This window comes from Scatophagus argus, chromosome 17 (assembly GCF_020382885.2).
Source record: "Scatophagus argus isolate fScaArg1 chromosome 17, fScaArg1.pri, whole genome shotgun sequence".
NCBI lineage: Eukaryota > Metazoa > Chordata > Actinopteri > Scatophagidae > Scatophagus > Scatophagus argus.
This window is the reverse complement of record NC_058509.1, coordinates 20,547,595-20,570,444: the sequence shown is the minus strand read 5'-3', so window position 1 is coordinate 20,570,444 and position 22,850 is coordinate 20,547,595. Positions and strand designations below refer to the sequence as shown.

At 39.9% G+C, this 22,850-nt stretch overlaps 1 protein-coding gene across 1 annotated transcript in view; it reads left to right on the top strand.

Moving 5' to 3' along the window:
* Nucleotides 1-22,850, top strand: part of LOC124074932 (thrombospondin type-1 domain-containing protein 7A-like) — an 82,058-nt gene that overhangs the window by 50,791 nt on the left and 8,417 nt on the right. Inside the window, exons 14-27 of the mRNA XM_046418281.1 lie at nt 446-624; nt 901-906; nt 1,216-1,349; nt 2,597-2,750; nt 3,939-4,080; nt 4,170-4,285; nt 4,374-4,491; nt 7,781-7,926; nt 8,496-8,670; nt 10,437-10,610; nt 10,707-10,802; nt 12,811-12,893; nt 21,142-21,355; nt 22,636-22,723. Coding sequence (XP_046274237.1) covers nt 446-624; nt 901-906; nt 1,216-1,349; nt 2,597-2,750; nt 3,939-4,080; nt 4,170-4,285; nt 4,374-4,491; nt 7,781-7,926; nt 8,496-8,670; nt 10,437-10,610; nt 10,707-10,802; nt 12,811-12,893; nt 21,142-21,355; nt 22,636-22,723 — 1,825 coding nt within the window. The remainder of the gene's footprint in view (nt 1-445; nt 625-900; nt 907-1,215; nt 1,350-2,596; nt 2,751-3,938; nt 4,081-4,169; nt 4,286-4,373; nt 4,492-7,780; nt 7,927-8,495; nt 8,671-10,436; nt 10,611-10,706; nt 10,803-12,810; nt 12,894-21,141; nt 21,356-22,635; nt 22,724-22,850) is intronic.

The following is a 22,850-nucleotide window of genomic DNA, read 5'->3' as shown; positions in this document are numbered from 1 at the left end:
GTGGTGTAATGTCCTTGTGATGAATTAAGTTGATGGGGTATTAAATATAAATAATGATCTAATGTTACATTACTGCTGACAACCCATGTAAATTCAAACTTTAAATCGTGCCATTCAGTGAGGATCAGAACAGGGGAAACGGCAACTCTCCATGTGCCGAATGGCAAGAGTTAGAATTTACAACCAAATCACCCGATATCAATCACTCTGACAAAACACAAGATAAAATAAAGTTAAAGAGCGGGAAGAAGACCAAGAAGCAAACCACAGTCAGCACTCTGTGCCAACAAGTGTGGCAAGCAAAGATGTGTAAGCTTACCATATTGTCAAAATATTTCTATTTACTGCTCTAGTAACATGTCTTGGACAATTTTGATCTCTTTTTGCCTGTAGATGATCATGGATGTGTACTGAAGCTTGTCTGTTGTTATGTGATCGGTTACAGGGTACATTGAGGAGGCTTGCATTATCCCCTGTCCGTCTGACTGCAAACTGAGTGAGTGGTCCAACTGGTCACGCTGCAGCAAGTCCTGTGGTAGTGGGGTCAAGGTTCGCTCTAAGTGGCTAAGAGAAAAGCCCTACAATGGTGGGAGACCATGTCCCAAACTGGACCATGTCAACCAGGTGAGAGAGATCTCATTTTAAACTTAATTAATTATTAAACTTAATTAATTATTTTAATTTTAACAGTGTTGTTAATGCTTCAGCAAAAGATTGCAGTTACGTACTTGCCTTTATGCAGAGGATAAGGTCAAAAATGCAGAGGTGTGTCATTTTTTTACAGTGCAAGTTGTGAAGATTACTTTTACTTTAAATGTATATTTAGTAATTTATAATTGCTGAGTACAATAATCTGAATGACCCTTTCCTATTTCTTCTCTTTTTCAATTCCATCCACAGGCTCAGGTAAGAACACTGCTTTATGTTTTTTACAGCTTTTTGTAGCAAACATTTTGGAACTTGGTCTTGACTTTTGTCTTTCTTCTTGACGTTTTTCTTGCGTCTAGCCAAATTGTTAGAACAAAAGTCAAATATATAAAAGTCTAAATTAGATTGGATGTAAATGTTATACAATGTTCTATTATATATTTTATAATATGATATAAATATTCTTGCTGTGACCTGCAAATCAAATCAGAGCTGAGGGCCAAAATTCAGTCACTGTTTTGCTGAATTTTCTGTACAAGGTGTAATGGTGGTGTTTATATGTGTCAGGTGTATGAGGTGGTGCCTTGCCTGAGTGACTGTGGGCAGTATATCTGGATGGCAGAGCCCTGGAGTGTGTGGAAGGTCAGCAATGTGGACCTGAAGGATAACTGTGGTGAAGGTGTTCAGACCAGGAAAGTCAGGTAAGATGAGACAAAGCATGTGGACCCAGCCAGAGCTTAGGCCTTCCTCAGTCTGCATTCTGGTCTGTATTTGTGACTACACGGGATTTTCCAGTGTTGTCGCACACACAAGTTCCAGTCTGCATTTATCCAATTCAAGATGGGAGGAAAAAAAACAGAAGAGAAAATCAAGAATACGTATTTTTTTTTTCCATCTAGATAGTTTTTGTGTGAGTTGCAGAGCGTTGGTGCTAAAAAATGCTAAAAATACATTTTTCATTTCGCAGTTACTCACGATAATCCACACACCCTGTTGTCAGTAGTTTCACGTAGGGACTATTTTCTTTCTACCGAACTATACCATATCACTGCGCAGAAGGAAATGTGTCTACTCAAGGAAGAGAGGTTCTTGCTTGTGAGAGGCGGGATGGAAACATTAGTTGCATCTGCCTGTAATGTTAGCTCGCGTACTTTAATTAGTTAGCTAACCTGTCATTAATAAGTCTTCCTTCTGTGTGGTCATACAGAAAGAAAGTTTGTTGAGTTCACTTCATGAATATATATTTTGGATTTTGGATTGAACTGCCCATTCAAGCTTCAGTTGTTCAGAATTCATCAAGGATAAACTGACTTGTGTGAACTTTGGTTAGAGTATCAAACAGCAGCAATGACAGCTGAGCTCAAACTGTCACTGTGTCACCAAAGTAAACTTTGAGAGTTTGAGATTATTTCAGGCGAGAAATTGTTTCTTTCATGTGGTGCCATTATCGTTCTTTGTGAAAGACAAATGCAGACATCGAATGAGTAACATTCCTGGCCTCATCTATCTTGTAAAGTGATGACTTTTTGTCAGGAAAATTAAAAATGTTAACGGAGTGTTTCCTGTTCTCTCTCGGGTTATATCAGTGATGGATTCAGGTGCTTGCCACCTCTTCTAACAATGAATCCACTTCATATCAATTCAACGATTTAACTTTTTTAAGGAGAGAATTCCATTGTCCATTGCATTAGTATACAAGCACTGAATGAACCTTAATTTGTGACTCTGGTTTGATTCGTGATAGCTGACTTGCTGAATATAAAGCATTTTTCAAGATTCATTCATCCACAAGAATTCATCCATTCAAGAATTTCCCTCCAGGGATAAATAAAGGAATTCTGATCTGATCTGACAAAACTGGCAAAAATGAAAAATAGTCTCAAAGCGTTGATCGGCTATTGAATTTTTTTGAGAATATACTGACGTATTTGAACTCTTTTGTGTCCAGATGCATGCTGAACACCATAGACGGACCCTCTGAGCAGGTGGAGGACTACCTGTGTGATCCAGAGGAGATGCCTCTGGGGGCCCGAAACAGCCAGCTGCCCTGCCCTGAGGACTGTGTGCTGTCAGACTGGGGAGCCTGGAGCCCATGTCAACTGGTAAGAATACCTTCTCTGTCACCCTGCTGCTTCTGTGGACAGCCTTTTATATTCACAGATAAGATGTGTTTTTAAACTGTCAGAATCTTTTGGGTAATTTTGCCATCGATATGACCATTGATATGTCTGTGTAGAACTTACACAGAATATGGATAGTGGGCAGGAAGAACACTGAGAGGGGGAATGGCATCTCACAAAATGTCACTGTCCTTAACTTAAGGTCTACGCCTTTTGTTTGTGAAGCCGATCTGGTGATTAAACAGCCCTGAAATTCTTTACACTAAAAGTAGAGGTTGAATTGAGAGACTGGATGCACTTTATTGAATTGTAATTTTGTTGTCCTGATTTTATTTTACCTTCCATTTTCAAAACACTTTCATATGAATCTGACCAACATATGGATTCTTCAATAGAAAGTTGTGCAATATCTGGGTCTTAGCATATAAGGATCCAAGTAGACAAGCTTTCTCCCACTGGGACACTGCAGTTCCTCAGTATTCTCTCCTCAGTACCTCTTGTTCTACGCTGTGGTACTCTCATCTATTTCACTGATGCCACTCAGTCTGAGTGTCTCGGTGTAGCTGACCCCTGTGAGGAATATGCACTAAGAGAATGAAACAGTTGTTCTGCAGACATGAATCAGATCTCACTATCTAAGCCAAAAGTTCATTGTGGACAGTTCTTTGAAGAAACTGTACTTAACATGCTGGGACTCCAGTTTACTCAATGAAAACAGACCATAAAGTACTTGCTCTTTCATCAGCTGGAATATGAGAGAAACAGAGGTAAAACCATGGTTTCTGTCTCATTCAGTCACATTTGACGACATCTAAGCCTTGAAAACCTTGATTGTGCACTGTTGTGTGAGGAAACTGCACTCAAAATGTTGAGACTCATGTGAACTCACTGAAAAAAGGCCATAAGATAAGATAAGATAGGATGAACTTTATTGATCCCGCAGTGGGGAAATTCACTTGTCGTGGCAGCTCACAAGAACAGAAAAAGAGTGCAAAAAGTGTGCAAAAACAGTTCCATAAAATGAAATGTCTCAAACCCCAGAACACAGAAACACATAACCTGTAAATATGTTGAAAGAGATAAGAGTAACAAAGACTGTTTCCTTGTCATGTGTGAGAACAGTGTAACAGTACAGAGGAAGATATCACCATCCTTTCTTCTGCTCCTCAGCCATGCAGTGGGAACAGCACTCGGGAGAGGGGCGCTTACCCACTCCGCCAGCCCGGACAGGAGAAGGCGTGTCCTCCGACTAAAGAGACAGAGCCCTGCAAACTCAACAGCAACTGCTTCCACTACTCCTACAACATCACTGGTGAGACTCAAACATGCAATTATCAGAGGCAGCGCAATTTATACCAAAACATCTAGTCATGAAATGCATTGTGAAATGTCTCCTTGCAGATTGGAGCACCTGTCAGCTCAGCGAAAGAGCAGTGTGTGGAAACGGTATCAAAACCCGCATGCTGGACTGTGTGCGTAGCGATGGAAAATCTGTTGACCTTAAGTTCTGCAAAGAGGTGAGTTGGGAAGCATTTCCTGTTAAAGCCAATGCTGTTTTTATTTTATCTCAACAGTGTGGCAATCAAACCCTGTTTTCTATTGCAGCTGGGCCTAGAGAGGAAGTGGCAGATGAATGCGTCCTGTGTTGTGGAATGTCCTGTCAACTGCCAGCTGTCTGATTGGTCACCGTGGTCTGAGTGCACCCACACCTGTGGGCTGGCAGGTACGTCATTCTATCAAGGGCTTGGTCATGTTGCCGTGTCCCAGAAAATGTTACTGTGTCTGCATCCTTGGTTTGAATCGAAGTGATTTCACGTAGGCACGGATAAGACCAACGCCAGACCCGTCTCTTATCACTGCTGCCGTTAGCGCATCAACTTATTTATTGTTAAGCTGTTCTTGTTGTTTTGCTGCTATTCAACAATAAATAACTTTTGGAGCAGTTTGTCTTTAAATTTAGCCGAGAACTTCTCACTGCTGAGTGAATAAAGAAAAACAGAAAGAGGAAGAGAGCCTGGGCGTTATCAAAATAACACCGCAAAGGATTATTAGTAAATATTTTTATCCTTCCTATTTAAGTTGTAATCCTTTCTCTGAATTCATCAATCTTTTTAGCTTCGTAGCATGAGATTTTACACACTGTAGTAAGTTGTTTAATATGGCAGTAAGGCAGGAAGAGGAAAAGAGCAAAAGCCTAAGCCTGGGTCATGCTGTATGTCTATCCAAATGCAAACTACTTGACAAATCAGGTTATGAATAATTTTGAATGTGGTTCAAAGTGGCCATCAGCATTACTTGATTGTATTTCAGTGAAATTCCAGCATGGCATCCCTTTCACACAGCTTTAATCCTTTCATAGCTGTGGGTGATCCATCATTGATGTAGGTCAGCGGTGCTCAGCTCTCAGTCAGCCTCTCCTGCGTTAATGGTGGAAACCAGAAACGCTTTATGATGTGAGAAACAATGGTGTTCTACCTCTAAACCTCTAAACCAACTGAGAGAGCGATAATAATGTCCTTGCATGTAATTCCATCGGATCAGGCCATTGATTGGCGGTCCATTATGAGTGTGTGCTCTGGGGCTCTGGGAGCACTATCCTCTCTGCGAGTCCTTGAGAAGTGCAGCACCCAGAGGCAACAAGAGCAAATAGTAGATATGAAACCAATACAGGCTTTCGTCATTGTGGTAACCTTAATCTGTCCCTAGGCGGCAAGGATTTCTTTCCTTGTATGGAGAAACAGCAGGTAAGCCACAGGAAGAGAAGGCCTCCTTGCTTTCCTTCCTCTGTTTCCTTTTATCCTCAGGCTGGCTGCGAGTACATACTTCCCTGGAGGAGCTAATTTCTGTTCCTGGGCCAGGAATAGCAATGAGCTGGATTTGTTATTTCAAGCAAATGAACATACCTGGAAGCAGCAAGGTGCTGTTATCAATCAGGCGGTGTAAAAACACAGCTATTTTCCTGGATGTGTCCAACCTGTGTGCATAGATAATTGTGGCATTGTGTGTTCTCTAGCCAAACACTGATAGTGACAGCTGGCACAGACCTTCTTTTTCCTCAGCAGCCCCCATCGCCACCCTCTGTTCAACCCCAAACACTGCCATGGCCCCCTGCAGGGAGACCACCGAAGCATTAGAGTTGTAATGAGGGGGTGATGGCTGGTTTCCGTGGGGATAAAGTGCTAGAATCATCCGCAAAGCAACCAGTAAATAAAACAGCACCCAGACATTTTGTTGGACCTGGTGAGCTTTATTAAAAATCTGGGGCTCAGATTCCCTTGAGGTTTGTGCAGGAGAATGATGGGTTTTTCTGTTTTTTAATCTGAAGTTGGAGAGGGATTTTGCCTGGCATTTACTTTTTTTTTTAATTTAAAGGTAAATAGGGGGGAAAAGGAGTATGAAAGAGCCAATAGCTCATAAGCACATCGACCGTTTTTGTGTAATTATGCTCGCTGCCACAAGGAGGAGACAACAAGGCGCCCCCCCAACGCCCCAGTTAAAAATAATTTAAATTATTATTATTACGGGATATACAAATAAAATTGTCTTGTCTTATCTAAAATAATTAATTAATAATTACAAATAATTAGTAACCACTGGATCAAATGGCAGTGTGTAACGTGCTTCTTTTAGCTTATTGTTTTGGTTTTACAACATGTTCACCCTGTGGCTCACTTTCACTGCTTGCATGAACTTCATTTCCAGATCTAGCAGGGAGATGTTTGAACCAAAACGTGCTACCTACCCAGCACCAAACATGGTGAACATAGTAGATGGACAGAGCCAGGCTAGCTGCGTCCCTCTGGGACCAGGACGACAGGCCTGAGTTACTGGTTTATTTTGTTTGTTCAGAAAACGATACAATTACTTATTGTCAATTCAAGTTAAATTATTCTTGTGTGCCACTTTAGATCAAATCTGTTCTCCCAAAACTTTTAAAATGACTTTTTTGAGTCACATTGAATTGAATTTTACAATCACTGTCTCCATTCAAAAGCATACTATGAAAGACACCTTGTGCATCAGAATTAATGCTGAAATATTTCACAAAATATTTTTTTAAATGTACAAAGTTGAGTCATTTTAGAGACATGCTTTATTTTATTTTGTGTCATTTGTGAAGTATTATTACTGAATTATTGAATTACTTGTTTTAGGTGGCACGGTGGCCAGAAAGCACACACATTTCCTTTGAGACAGCAGATAACTGAGAGTTTTCTCACATCTCTCACCTGGGGCTCTTTGTTAAAATGCAGAGTGAATTTGGTAAAGGGGCCCTCCTACCCTTCTCCCCACTCATATCCTCCAGCACCAGACAGACACTTGTTAAAATTTAACACAACAAAGAAAACTGAATATTCATAAAAGCTACAGGGAGTATGATGAAGTCCCAAAACTCCACTATAGATTAAGTCAGCTGAAATAGAGAACGTTTTAAATTATTACACTCAGCCTGAAGACATGGAAAGGGGACTTTAGACTTTATTCTTTGGAAAATAAAGTTACTTAAGAAATTCACCCAACTAGTAGAAATGGTATCAAATCAGGAGGATTTGGCAGTGTGTAACATGTGTGTAAATGTTGCTGACATATGTTGTTGACATATAACCTGTGAGTTCTGGGTTTTACATGTTACAGTTGTACTTCTTGGGATCAATAAAATTCTCTGAATCTGAATTTTCATTATGCTGAATTGACTATGTGAACAAGAGTGATTTCACCCTCCTCAGTGTAATTTTATTTTTAACCTGCTCTTTATCAGCGACTGTCCTTCATTTATTTGGCCATCAGTTGAACAGCAGCTTTCATCTAAGAATCTTCTGTAGCTCCCATGGTGGAAAAACCCAGAGGTCACCTTGACAGACAATATTGTATTCAGTCTTTTAAAAAATTCCAGCTGTCGCCCTAATCCTAACAAGGCTCGGAAGATGAGCAGGTCAAATTTCAGCATTCCAGTCAGTGTCCTCATGAATAAATAATTGATTATTTTCTTCCTTTTATCTGCTTTTCTGCAGGCAAGCTGTGGAGGAGACGGACAGTGATCCAGGCTCCCCAGGGTGACGGGAGGCCTTGTCCGTCCCAAATGGAGCAGTGGAAGCCCTGCCTAGTGAAGCCTTGCTATAGCTGGAGATACAGCACCTGGTCTGAGTGCAAGTCTGAGGTCAGTCTCATCTATCCTACGGTCTGTCGGAACACTGCATCACTTTTGACCAAAACTGTCAGCTTCATTGCTATAGTGAGACTATTATATTTGCTCCCTGTATTGGTGTCAGAATTATTAAAGAACTTGGGAAGGGGTTATTAAAATGTGAAATTCAATGTAGAGGGCAACATCCTTCATCCCTTTTCTTTTTTGTTTCTTCTCATCATTTTAAAATCAGTGACACTTCTGTTCTTTTCTCTCACTGTTCTCTTATTTGTTTTTCTTTTTGTACTACCCCACATTCAACATCGCTCAGCTTTTCCCGCCTGAAGCATTTTAGTACTTTGACGTTTTGCAAGACTTTGAGAAAAGATTTTTCTTTATTTCTGATTTCACCATGTACAGCAGCTTAGCATCGGCCCATAAATAAGTAACAAAGAGTTGAAGGGAAACCGAAAATTCTTTGAGGGATTTTCTCGATGTAGCCAACTTGCTCTTCACAATAGAATTTGCTGCAAGAGTTAAATATACCCGAAATAAAAAGGTGTGTGTTGACCCATGTGTGTATTTGCTTTCTGTTCAATAAGGGGGCGAGATGTGGAGAAGGCCTGCGCTTCAGGAATGTGTCATGCTTTGTGTCGGACGGTTCAGGTCAGCAGGACAGCAGCCTGGTGGATGATGAGCTATGTGGAGATCTGGAGCCCTCAGTGGACGGAGATACACACATCATTCTGCAGGAACCCTGTACTGTACCTTGTCCTGGTAAGAATACATACAATACAGATTCCAACGAGGGGTCCCAGAGTAGTGAAATTGCTAGTTTTGGTAATTAGGTTTAACATTGTCACCTTTCAGCAAGAGGATTCCAGGTTCGATTCCCAGTCTCAAACACACACACATGCAACATGCAGTGAAACACACAGGAGCAGTGGCCACTGTCAGGCACCCGGGGAGGAAATTGGAGGTTAAGTGCTAATCACTCCACCACATCCATATGTTTTCCTGCCAGTCTGGGGGAGGATTCAAACCAGTGACCCTCTGGTCACAAGCCGCTTGTCCAACCTCTAGGCCACGGCTGCCCCCAAATATAATAATGGAACTGCTCAAACTGTGGGACCAAAATTTCTGACTGAAATGATTAAAATGAAATGAATGTGATCATGTGATTTTTGAGCATTCAGACAGTCAGGCTTTCCTCAAACTTCACCCCAACGACAGCTAGTCTGGGCCCAATTCTAAAACTATTCGAGAATAACCAATTAAAAGTTCCAAATTTTACCACTTAATGTTGTCAACTGGTTAGACATTCAAATGGATATAAAAATATGACGGTAGTCATGTTGATCACCAGCATCAGTAATTGTGTTTTGTCCAGGTTTTCAAAATAACAGCCAAGTCCTGACAGTTGAAGCAGTTACTGCTGATTGAAGGAGCTTCAAGAGCTCCAGACTCTGCCACACAGTGCAACAGTAATGTTAACAGGAGGAGGAGGGAGGCTGAGGACAATGCAAGAAGCTTTTACAGATGCAATAGTCAGGGGCTATTGTACAACAATGAAAACCCATGAGCAGCTACCAAGTTGATGGAAAAAGAAATCTGTGGCTTTGGTTACAGCAACTGTGTATAGTTTTTGTTCAAGCATGTTTATACATGTTTATACTTAGACTAACTACCCCAGCTTGGAGTGTGATTGTGTAGGTACAATCAGCCCATAATCAAGTCAATTGGCTTAATGGGAAGCAAAAGGTCAAAGAGGTCTTTCAAATCTGATTCCTATTTGTATTCATTCTGACATCTGAAAGTCAACTCATTGACTTGAACCACGTATTCTTAATTATGTGATTTTAGTGTTGTGTGTGTTCTCAGGAAGGGGGTTTTCGTGATTAACTGAATGCGTAGAAGTGTGCAAGAGAAGTGTGACTTATTTATTCTTCTTTCCGGTGAGATCGTAATGAATGATCGTAATGAAAAATGGATCAGGATTTTGGTCAGAAGACAAGTGAGAGCAGGTGTTTTGATTTGCCTGCATACTGAATGAAATATCTCATGTCTTCTGACAACAACTCCGAAAGATCAGAGGAGTTTTAAAGATGTAGTTTGTTCAATTTTCTTGTTTAGTGTCAGTTTTAAAATGGGTAAAAATACAGTTTGCAGTCATTTTTATAAGTATTTTTTGCTACTGAAGCCTCCCTTTTTTTCTGATCTCCCTCTTTTTCAATTTGTCAATAATGCAAACTTCCTCCATCTTACCCTGATGTCTTTTTACTGTTTGTTTGTTTGTTTACCTGCTAACCTTTACTTGCATTCAAGTAACAACTGTGTTGCGACTAGCAACACAGTTGTTACTTGAATGCTTCTTTGGATTTGAGAATTTCATGATATATGTCAGCTAAACCGTCAGCTCTTGTTCAAATTCACAAAAAAGGTGGTGTTTCACAATGTAATTGCTTTCGCTTTAGTAAGAAACACTTTCTTCAGGTAATTTTTAGTTTGGGTTGCTGAATTGTGCCTGCTTGTCCGTTCTGCAGGCGAGTGCTACCTGACAGATTGGACTGTTTGGAGTCCATGCCAGCTAAGCTGTGTGAGCGGGGATGACTTGGGTTTCGGCTCAGTCCAGGTCCGATCCCGGGCCGTGGTGGCCCAGGATCCAGAGAACCTGTTGCAGTGTCCAGAACAGGAGCTGGAGGCTCGGCCATGTACAGGTCAGTCCCACTGTGATTCAAAATGCATCTAAAGTGATGAACAGTCATACAAGTCCAGTTGGTATATTTACAGCACCAACTTTGCTCTTCCTGCAGAGGGCCGGTGTTTTGAATACAAGTGGAGGACTGGAACATGGAAGGGTTCATCTCGCCAAGTCTGGTGTCAGCGCTCAGATGGACTAAATACCACAGGTAAGCATAACATAACTCTAGCAAATAAATGTTAGCCATCATACTTACTAAAGTTCTCGGTCAAAGAGCAGTATTTTATCTTAATAAGGATCAAACAGCTTGACCTCCATATGTAACATTGGGAATGTTACATATTCTATCTTTATTATATCTTTAGCTTTGTAAAATTAATTTTCATTTCATTAAAATAAATATAAAAATATATATACACTAATATTTTGCTCAGCCACCAAATCACAGATTAAAAATCATCTCCAAATTTCAGGCATATATAACAGAATAATGCATCGCCTTTACTGAACAATGAAACACTGATTTTTGTTTTGTTTTTTAAATGAATTTTAATTGAATTTTAAATGAATTAACACTGCATCAGTAAATGATGGGGCTCAGCTGCCACATCTCTGGCTGCTGCAGGGCTTAATGACCTTACATTTTAAAAAGAGTGCTTAAAAATACATAAATCAAAAAATACATGAATCCAACAAACAAGAAAAGAAAAAAAAGAGATTGCTCTCCACTCAGCTAAAAGAAATCAAATCCCTCCAACCTTTTAAAATTTTTGCCAAGTAGCCAGGTTATCGTTTTTGTGTATAATTTAATGTAATGGAAAAAGATGGCACTTCCCTCATGGTGCTCAATTCACCCAAAAAACATAAATACCTGGTTACACAAGGTTAACAGGCCTTGTGGTGAGCAGTACTGTATGTACTAATTTAGGTACTAGCCAAACTTCCACTGCACTACTCTGACACACAAGATCTTAACGCTGTGCGTGACATGGTGATAATGGTGATAAGGTTACTTAAAAGTTCCGGGAAACAGTAAGCAGATGAGGCTCTAATCTGTCGCAGTGTCACAGTCATAGATTAATCCCATTGTCCATCACATGTCAGGGTTAAGCTCAGAGGTGTTACTCAGTTCCACAGAGCATAATTTCTCATCTGGTGTGCCATTTGAAGAAGGGCTGTCTGGAAGAATAAGTTTTTACAGCTCCTGCTTCATATAGGCATGGAGCCATATTTCAGGTCTAGGTGAGTGTGCGGCAGTCAGCTCCGAGTTAAAGTGAATGGGGAGTGTCAGTGCACCAGCTACTCCAGATGGTGTGCCTGTGTGCGGCCGCTCTGATTGGCACACAGCATCTTTTCCCTTCTTGTAGATGTTTCCTCACAAGCAATGGCATTCCCCTCATGAATATTCATCCTGAGCTCTCTCTCTGAGCATGCCGTCTAATAAATATTCAAGAAGCGCTGATGGATTACCGTGTTTTTGCAGACATGTTTTCGTTGAATGCCTGCTGGTTGGATCAGTGTCACTTGTACTGTCTGTCTACATTATCCAGCTTATTTTATCCACACTGGGAACACGCACTCCTTTCCCTACATAGTTTGCAACTCAGCAAAACCCCAGATGAACCTGATTACCAAGTAACCAAATCATTGTACTGCTGCTGAGAAATTATGAATTTCTAGTCAGGAGTGAAATAATTTTTAAAAAATGTAGATTGTAAAACCCCAAAAAAGTGTAAGCAGTATCCTCCCAGATTGGTGGAAATGAAAGCTCTTACCTTTTCCTCCAGGTACTATATTCCAGAGCAGTGGTTGGACAATATAATCCTCCCAAAGGATATTAGATTAATACGATTTAAACTCAATTTCAGTTCAATTTATTTATATAGTACCAAATCACAACAGTTGTCTCATGACACTTTCCAATTAGAGCAGAGACTAGACTAAACTCTTTAATTAGATTTTTAGAGAGACCCAACAATGCTATTCAAACTGCGATAATTATCAAATTGCTCCAGCATCACTACCCGTGGTAAGCGTGATCATAAGGAGGTCAAGTGAATGCTGTTTGCATACAGACAAAATGGCTGCAGCTGGATGTAACACTCTCTGCCTCCAGCTCAGCAAACTGACATCTCAGCAAAGTAGGCCACATTTGTTCCTTCTCATGGATTGTTATTGTCAACTTGTGTCGCTTTAGTTTGACCTTTGCTTCACAGGCGGATGCCCAGTGACAGCCAAGCCGATTGCTGACCGATCTTGTGACCCGCCCTGCACCAAGCCACGCTCCCTGTGCACGGAGGTGAGTGTCAGAAGGAGTGTTGACAAATATTACATACATTTTTGGTGGAATCCAAACTCGACGGTGCTGCATCTTTGCTTTCTTGGATGGTTATTGTCAGTGAAGCTGTTTGATAGGAGTCTGAATGTATACTGTATATCTAATATATACCGTGCACTTCAGAGTATTTTTCTCTTCTCAGATTTTGTCTGTTGATTACTTTGAAGAGACCTGAACGAGTAGGACTTGTATTTCAATAAAAGAAAGCAAACGAAGAACATCATAAAATCATATTAAACAGTTTTGCCTGGCAGAATTTTTATTTCTTCATTGCCACTGGCTTTTTAAGCATTGTGTGACTCATCCTATAATATCAAAAATGTTTGATATTATGTTGTTGTTTTTTTAATGTGAATGATTACATCTGTATGTTCCAAGCAGGACCACTCTAGCCAATGAGAGTGACATCACAACATCTCAGCTGACAGTGAAGCCAAGCAGCAGTAACCATTCTATCCCTTGAGACTAATGTTAGCTAGTGTGCTACTGTTGGAAACCTAAAATCTCACCTGCAGCTCTCAATGAAGAATAGTATTATAATATTTATTTAAGTTCGTGATGCAAACCAATTTCAACATTGGTCAAGGTTTCCAGAGTAGCATGGTGGTGCAGTGGTTAGCACTGTTGCCTCACAGCATGAGGTTTCCAGGTTCGAATCCCGGTCTGGGCCCTTCTGTGTGGAGTTTGCATGTTCTCCCTGTGCCTGTGTGGGTTTTCTCCAGGTGCTCTGACTTCCTCCCACAATACCAAAAACATGCACATTAGGTTAATTGGCTACTCTACATTGTCTCTAGGGGTAAGTGTGTACGTCTATTCACATCTCTTGGCTCTCAGTGTCATTTAACGTCTTCTGGTGTTTCTTAGTGTCTTTTGACATCTCAGCTGGTGTCTCCCCCTGTATATTGTGTTAGTGGTTGCACGTCATTACAGCCCAAAGCCTAACCACCTCTTGTGTGTGACTCAACATACTGTACCTAACAATAAAACCTATCATAATCTTGAAAGGTAGATTTCTTTCCCAATCTTATCTTAATGTGACTCCATAAGCTCATGCATCAGGACAGTTCATATGTGCAAAGGGAATTTGGGTTGGTTGTTAGATCAGTAGCTTTCAGGGGGATTTAGCAAAACAATCAATGATAACTTATAAGTAGCAGCCATGGGCAGCTAATCAAAAATACAACCTTTGGTGCAGCTTAGAGAGGTTATGCTTTAGGTCAGGTTGGGCCCCAGACCCCCTGTTGGGATGAACGCTGTGCATTTGGATAGTTAAGGAAACAGAAAAAAGGAGAGTAGAAAAGAGAAGAAAAATTATAGAGATGAAAGCATAATTATCTGACTTGTTTGGTGTTGGCACCTGTTGTTCAGTTTCTTCTATTACCCTCTCTTAACACACCTGGACTAAAGCACTGATGTCAAAGAACAGCTGTTGCTGTTTTTCAGAAACATGAAAGAAAAACAGGCATTAAGAAAAGTCTGCTTTTAAGCCTGCAAACTGGACAGCTCAGAATACACTGAAATGAAAATTTCATCCATCAGGTATACTTAGTTATCTGGAATCTTATACTGACATGAGCACCATGGAATGGTCACCAATCAATGATCAAGGATCAAGGATACTTTATTGTCATTCTCACCATGGGAAAACGAAAAGAATGTAGCCCTGTATTTTAGAGCATAGGTGGATTTTTCCCTCTTTATGCCCACCGCCAGGCTCTGTCGGAGTGCAGCTGCTTCTCCCACCCTGAACACAATGTCCCACACTCTCAGGAGGGAAGACTCTTCTGCATGAAGCTAGGGTTTCTGACGTATATTCCTCGAGGTCCACCCTACCCCCTTGTGTTGCTGTGTCCCTGAACATCTGCAAGTCTGTGGTTTCTAAGCAGTCCTGAAGCATAGGGACAGCTTCAGCAGGTGATGCTTTTTTAACAGGGCTGTATGCAGGGGCCAGCATGATGGACATGTGATCTGAAGAGCTGAGGTGAGGGTGGGTGGTAGCTCTGTGTGCCCCATGTCTGTTTGTGTACACTCTATGGAGTGTTTTCATCATCCTGAGTGGCCATAGTGACATGCTGGTGGAACAAACGGAATGTGTCTCACAGATGGTTACAGTCTCCAGACAGAAGCAGATCATAGATGTGGAATTTAATCCCACTGTCCATCATGCATGCATGTCAAAAATATCTCAGTCTTTACAATTACATAGCTGTCGGTTTTCCATTTTATTTATTTATTTTTTAAATTTTATTATGTTGAGCTTCACCTTCACTTCTGCAGTGACTTTTCCTTAAGTTTATCCACCAGCATCAGTCTGTGACACAGTTATATAATAGCTTCTGTCTGAGATGCCATCAGGGTTTTAAAAGATTTTAAGGTAAGGAGTTTTAACAGAAGACCTGTGTTTCAAACTAGAGGCACTGATAGGTGACAAAATGTGTGTGCTTACTAGACAGAAAGGAAATCCTTCAACTTGTACACTGACTTTTAGAATTTCCACTGCTCTTATGGCGCTTGTAATGGTATTGTTGGTCAGCTAATTATTACTAATAGCTAGTACTAGCTAATATTAGCATGCTAACCTTAAACTAAGATGGTCACTCTGAGAGCATCTTAAGATCATGAAGTTGGCAATTGGTTCAAACCACTACTGTGCCTAAGTTCAGCTTAACAGAGCTACTAGCATGGCTGTAGACTCTTAAGATGGTTGATACCTTATACATTTAAATTCCATATTGGCATAATTTGCTCTGAAATGGCATGTCTTCATAGTCAAATGTTGCTTTATAAAACAAGCATCTGTTACTAACATAGATAATGCCGGTTAACTGTTAGCATATGGATTGTCTTTCAAATGGCTCTTACACACAACATTTATTTATTTGGACACTGTTTAACCTTTTAGATTAAACTGTGCTCTGTTTTCTGAGTGGTTTCTTACATCTAGACTAGTCAACTAGTCTGACGTCAGGGGCATTAGTCGTTTGGAACATCTCAAGTAAAATTCCAGCTTTTTTTTCCAGGAGTATTCTTAAATTGAGAATTGGTTGCTGTTATAGGGATTAATTCAATACAATGGCATTTTTGTGGCACTTTTTTTGATCACAGAATTTAACAGAAAGTTTGAAAGTCGCAATCTGTGTGAAAAGAAATATGACTACTTGAGATCACCATGGATTTCTATTTTTATGTAACATGCTTTAGCTCATTTTATTTTTGAAAGTGAATGATTTAAGTTTATTCTCTGGTTTTCATTAAATTTAATGAACTTTATAAAACCAAAAAGCAGTTGAACTGAATATTTCCCCAGTAAGCTATGTTTCTACAATATATCTATTAATTATTCATGCACTCTCAAGCAGAAATTGATACATGATTGATGTTACACAAGTTTTTGATGCCAGACCATAAGACACAAAATCTGAAGGATAATCAATAGTGTTTTGATAAAAAGTTGGGCTGAACTGGAATCTACGAGCACTCTTTGCTCTTTAGTCTGTGCTAAAGAATCTTTTGGGGATTACAGTGACATGAATAATATGGCAATGCTAACATGGCTGTTTTACTTGAGTTTGTGTTAAGTGTGTTTAGTAAAATTGCTGTCATGCACAAGGTGAAAACATGGCTGAAACTGCCAAATGTTGATCAACTGGACTGATACACAGATATTTGCCATTTGACCAAATTGGAAATTCTAACATTGACTTTATTATTTACCAAATTTATTTGGGACATCATTTAGTCAATTTCAAGCATTTGGATACAATAGGGTCAGGAATACATTACAATTGTCTATGTGTCTAAGTCTATTAAGAAAGTTACATAATCTCTTCTGGCTCTGCAGGAGCCTGACAGGGAGGCGGGTAATGAAAGGATGCTACTGGGTTGGGTTGTTGTGGTGTTTTTGGAGGTGGCCTATATTAGGGAGTAAAAATCAGGATAGCTTGGCCTCTGGTGCTTCTTGTTTTTGAAGGTTTTTCTTGTGTGTCTGCCAACTTTGTAGTTGTGCAATAGTGAATCAGTGAAGTGCCTAATTAATACTATAATAAAATTCAAAATTTAAGATTGTATTTTATCTGAATGGTTCAGACTCCATGGAACCTGAATGGCAATGTATTGAGATTCTGTGTATAAGGACATTTTGATATGACGGGGGACACGTCTTAATTTCATTGTAAGCAACAGAATTAAATTCTATAGATACCCATACCACATTTTATGATTTTTTTTGTTTACACCTTGATGTTAGATCAGGACAGACCAATGGATAAACATCACCACTTGTCACCATTAGAAAGAGAGCTGACCAAATACTTTTACAAACTGATATTATTTTAGTCAAACCTGAGGGTGTTGCAAGAATTATCCTCTGTTTATGTTTTGAACTCTGTGAACTCAAACCTAAATGCTTTTGGTGGTGAATTATGTCTGTATCATCAAGTACTGTGAAGTGCCAAGTTTCAAAAACTATCAAAAAATGCTTGATCTGTACCTTGGTCCCTAATCTTTGATCAGTTGATTGATGACTTGAGCACTGAGGCCTGAACCACCTCAACTGTCTCTGTTCTCAGTGAAGGAGCCGTGGTTCTACTCAGAGCTCCCTCTAGTCGTCTGAGCTCCGTACTCTGTTTCGAGGGTCCAGCCATCCTGATGAGGAAACTCATTTTAGCATTTTTTGTTCATGACTTTAGGTTGGGGTTTGAAAGTGGGTCTACTGGTAAATCGAATACTTCAGTCAGTCCAATGCAACACCCACATTAATGCTGAGGCTTAGCTTAACTTAAACAACATATCAGCTAAAAAACAAATACATACAATACATAGTCTTCAGAATTCCAATTATAACAACCTGTCATGTTTGTCCTTTGTAATTTATGATGTTTATTGCATGTATGTTTCTCTCTCTCTCTCTCTTTCATCCTCTCTGTCCTGTCTACCTCTTCTTCTCCTTCACCCAGCCGACTATCAGCAGGATAGTTCTCCCTTGTGAGCCGGGTCCTGCTCAAGGTTTCTTCCTGTTAAAAGGGAGTTTTTCCTTGCCACTGTCTGCTTGCTTGGAGGTTCAGGCTCTGGGTCTCTGTAAAGCATCTAGAGACAATTTTGATTGTATAAGGTGCTATATAAATAAATTGAAATTGAAATTGAAATTGAGACCACTCACTAGTGACCTCATGATACTTGAACTCCTTTGTTTGGGGCCGTAACTGGCTCCCAACCTCAAGGACACAATCCACCATTTCCCAAAAACAAACTCAAGTACTGAATAAAGTACTGATATGGTTTTCAACAAAAAACTGAGGTATCACAGTGACTTTTACACTATAATATTTTAAATGATTCCTAGCCACACAGATATACACCAGAAGGCACTGTACACCGCAGAACAGAAGATTAATTGTTTGTTTCAGCATGTTTTTGTATGATATGGAGCAGTGGTTGCTGGAAGGAAGCTAAAGATGTCTGGAGGATTAGAGTAGTGTGGGTAAGTTTATACTGTGTATATATGCACATGATAGGAAGCACCTCAAGAGACTGAGCGTATATATATAATGATAACACAGAGCTGAACCACATTTTATTCCTTTGTTTGCTACTGAGGACGTATAAATGATTATTTCATCATTTCAAGCTCTGGCTGCTGTTGGACGTACGCAGCTACTGTTTGTAGGGATTTCTGGGGCCGATTATCCTCCAGAGATTGTCAATGAGCTGGGGACCCCCTGCAGGGTGATGAATGGAGTCAGGAATGAAAAATAAAGCTGTGGGGGAGGGGTTGCTTCCCTGCACACATACATACACACACCGCCCTACACAATCAAACGCACACCCTGTTTGACAAAACAGACAGCAGCATCAGACTGTAGCACTGAGCTGATTTTATAATGAGATTGTACAGCTACATCACAGCTTTATCAAAGGTGCTCTGTGGTTTGTTAAAGATTCTGTGTGTGTGTCGTTTTGACATTAGCACAACCAGCCTTATACGTCGCTTTGTACATTGTTTGCCATCAGATCAGGGGCCCTTTTCCAAATACTAATCAATCTTAGAGGATACGAGTGTGATTCTTAACACCCTTACAGTTGAGAAAGCCTAATGCAGACTGCATGACTTTTGCCATGATTTTCCTGGCCCACACACTCTTGAGATCTGTGACAACAGACCTGTCATAGGATGTATTCCCACGTCAATCAAATTCAAGGAGTCTGAAAGCTTTTGACTTAATCCAAAATTCGAGAAAAAGAAATCCATTTAGACAGGGAGCTGAGGACAGTCAGTCGTGGCCAAAATGCAGATGACCCAAAGAGACATCTGCATAGGCCAAACAGTATTTGACCTGGCCTAGACCCCCACCTTCAAGATCAAATGCTACAACAGTGAAGCCTTTTAACAAAAACAAGAACGAAAGCCTGAGAAATTTCTGAATTACATTTGAAAATAATCAAATCTGAGGCCTATTGACCTTGAAGCCTTGCACAACAAAATGAACTGAATGTTGGATTTAGTCTCAGAAGCCAAACTCTGAAACAGACCTAAACAGAAGAAGAGCATCAACACTGGTATTGTATAATGGATAGCGATGATATGAAGATGACACCGTCTTGTTTGCATAAGAAATTTATTACAAGAAGCTCAGCATCAAGTACATGCATGTGAGTGGATCCAGGCCAAATGAGGATCACGCTGCTGAAACATCTCCAATCCCTTGCTTATATAGGTTAATTGTTTACATGAATAGAAAAGTCTCGATCTAGAAATTGACCAGTGACCTTTCCAAAACAGAGAGAGAGATGGTGAGAGAGGTGGGAGAAAGTCCATCTTCCTCTTACCCATATACCTTTGGAGCTGGAGTCATATTTACTGAGGGGCCCCAGGAAAACATCATTAGTACTAGTCTGCAAAATCCAGGAAGACATCAATCATACAAATCTCCAGATACTACACTGGCAACTTTGTACTCAAGTCCTATATCATTTTTCCTGCACCACAGAGACCTAAGACCCATGGCAATACCCAATCAGACTTACACTTGGGTTCCAGATCGGGTCTTCGTTACTGATATTGACAGGCCAAATGAAGAACCATCAACAGGGCAAGGTCTAGTTTTTAATGAGCTATTGCGCTGCCACAGATGCTATGTCAGTTTTCATTTTGGTGTTTATTGTCAGCATCGCCTTTAGCAAGATGCGTTTCTAATTATTTGTTCAAGTTGCAGATCTTACCTAGTGGAATTACCATTACACCTCCTATAGGATCAGTTCGGTAGCAACAATACAGCAATTCAAAATTCTTTTAGCAGAGACTAAAAGAATTTTGAAATTTTTTAGTCTCTAGACTTTAAAAGATAGTAAAAATCCTTGCTGAAATGATTGATAAATTGATTTAAAGTGACATAGCAAATGTAATTTTTTGTAAGTAATGGTATATGTTAGATACAGGAAGTACTAAACGCAATTTAAAAGTATTTCATAATGCTTTAGATCAAAGTGACAGTTACTCAAGTTGTTATGGGAACTGGGTTTAAAAAAAAGCTTATCTGGGTAAAGTTTAAAGCTTATCCTCTTTTCTAGTAAAAAATCTAGAAAAGAGGATAAGCTTTAAATTAGTATCAACCAGACCCAGCTTGTTGACAACAGACATACCAGGGAAAATAAAGTAAAAAGGCTTTCAAGGAGTAGGAAGGCACACTGACAGATGTTAAACAGCAGAGGGTTTGGGAGAGCGACAACAAGTTCCTTAAGATGTTTTTTATCGTCTTTTCTTCCCCCCTGTGGGTTCTATTTATCTGTTCTTGTTTATTTAGACTATGTGGGCTTATTTTCTTGATTTGCTTTTACCAGGTCCCTTAGTCGTGAGTCTAAGGATATTAATGTTGGTCAGTTCTTCAGTCCACCATGAGTTCTTCTGAATAATGTGATGATTCGCTCAAGCTGCAGAAGAGCCTTACTCCAAAAACATATTAAGTTTAATCCCTCCAAAATTATTGATTTCTTCAATTAAATCATTTAATTTTGGGATCTCATTGTCATCTTTTGGAAACATGATCCAGATTTGTCGCTCTGTAGTGCTATTTCACAAATTCGAAGACAGGTGCTGTTTTTCACCATCAAAGGAGAACTTTAAAGTTTCTTATGACTAAAAAAGGAAAGAAGCATGAGGCTGATTTGTTCATGTCATCATGTTAAACCCTTGTGTTCCTCCATTCTGTGTCAGGCGGGAGTGTGTGGCTGTGAGGAGGGCTACACTGAAGTGATGACATCAGACGGCCTGCTGGACCAGTGTACAGTCATACCAGTGCTGGAGATCCCCACTGCAGGTGACAACAAGGCGGATGTCAAGACCATCCGAGCCTTCAACCCAATCCAGCCTGAAGCCAGCACGCCAGGCAGGGCAGGACGCACCTGGTTCCTGCAGCCCTTCGGACCAGGTAACACCCCTCAGTGCAGTCTGTGACACCTGAATGTTGAATGACATGTTGATTGGGTTTTTAAACTAAACTTTAAAACAATGCATTAAAGTACAATATGAATGAGAAGAGTAAATGGCAGATACTAATTGTGTGCAGAAGAAAGTGTTAAGATCCTATAACAGAAAGGAAGGAAAGAAGAGAAAAGAAGACAAAGGGATAATAAGATGAATGATAGAAGGACAGACGAATTTCAAATTGCAAGTAAACTGTTGTCTATTATTTCAAAATGTAGCACTCAGCATATTTAATTAATAAAGTTGATGTATTTATATTGTTCTTGTAATTTTAGTTGTATTTAGGTTGTATCCTTATAGTTGAATGGACTGATTGTAAGTCACAGTAGTAACAGCAACAGTGAACAGAAAGCAGAGTAATAAAGGGATAAGGGGCAAACAACAATAGGGGAAAAATGTGCAAAAGACCAGAATGAAGGGGGAAGGATGAAGGGAAGAAAATAGGGAATGAGGTGAAGAAGAAGGAATGGAAGAAAAAAGTGAAGAAAGAACCAAAGATGAGAAAACAGCAACGAGGAAAAGAGGAAGAAAGAAGGTACAGGGATAAAGGAGGAAAACAAGAAAAGGGTTAAAAAGGAAAGAATTAAAGGGGTAAATGAATGGCTCAATAAAGATGAGGAACGGATGGAAAAATGCAGGAAAGGAAAGGAGAAGAACAATGGACAGCAAGAAATGTCCAAATATATGTATAGAAAATGTAATGATGGCCTATAATGTAATTTAGTTTATAATATGATATATTTATGTAATATACTAATACTCATACGCTTATTTTAATGGTTTCTGATCAAATATTGCACAACCAGCTGCTTTTAGGATGAGAAGCTTCCAGAAGGAGGCTCCATATGTAGAGAGAACATACATGTGTCGGTGTATATATTTCTATATATAGATACATGTATATATATTTTTTTATCTCTTCTCATTAATACTCACTTCATCATCACAGCATATTTTTAGATTGACGTGTACAACCCGTTTTACACTCAACATCTGTACTGCCATTCTCTCCTGTACGCTGGTGTTAAAGGCTCTGTATTGCAGATCTGTGCACCTTTGTCTTACATTGATGACTTAGTTACCAACGATTATTTCCGCGGTGAAGTGTGGCAGAAAAATGTTGCTGAATTCCATTCTGTGTTATGTGTACAACTCTACCGCCCCCTTCAGCTTCCACAAGGAAATGAAGCCTCACGATGTGTTTGTGTGTGATTCTCTGTGCAGATGGGAAGCTGAAGACCTGGGTATATGGAGTAGCAGCAGGAGCATTTGTTCTGCTCGTCTTTATAATCTCCATGACATACTTAGCATGGTAACGTACCGGCGCTTACATGTTATTACTGTGTGTCCCTGCCCTGTGTTTTCCTTCTGTCATCACACTAGTTACCATTCATGCCATCATTCACCCAAATTCAGTGAAATAATGGAGCTCATGACAA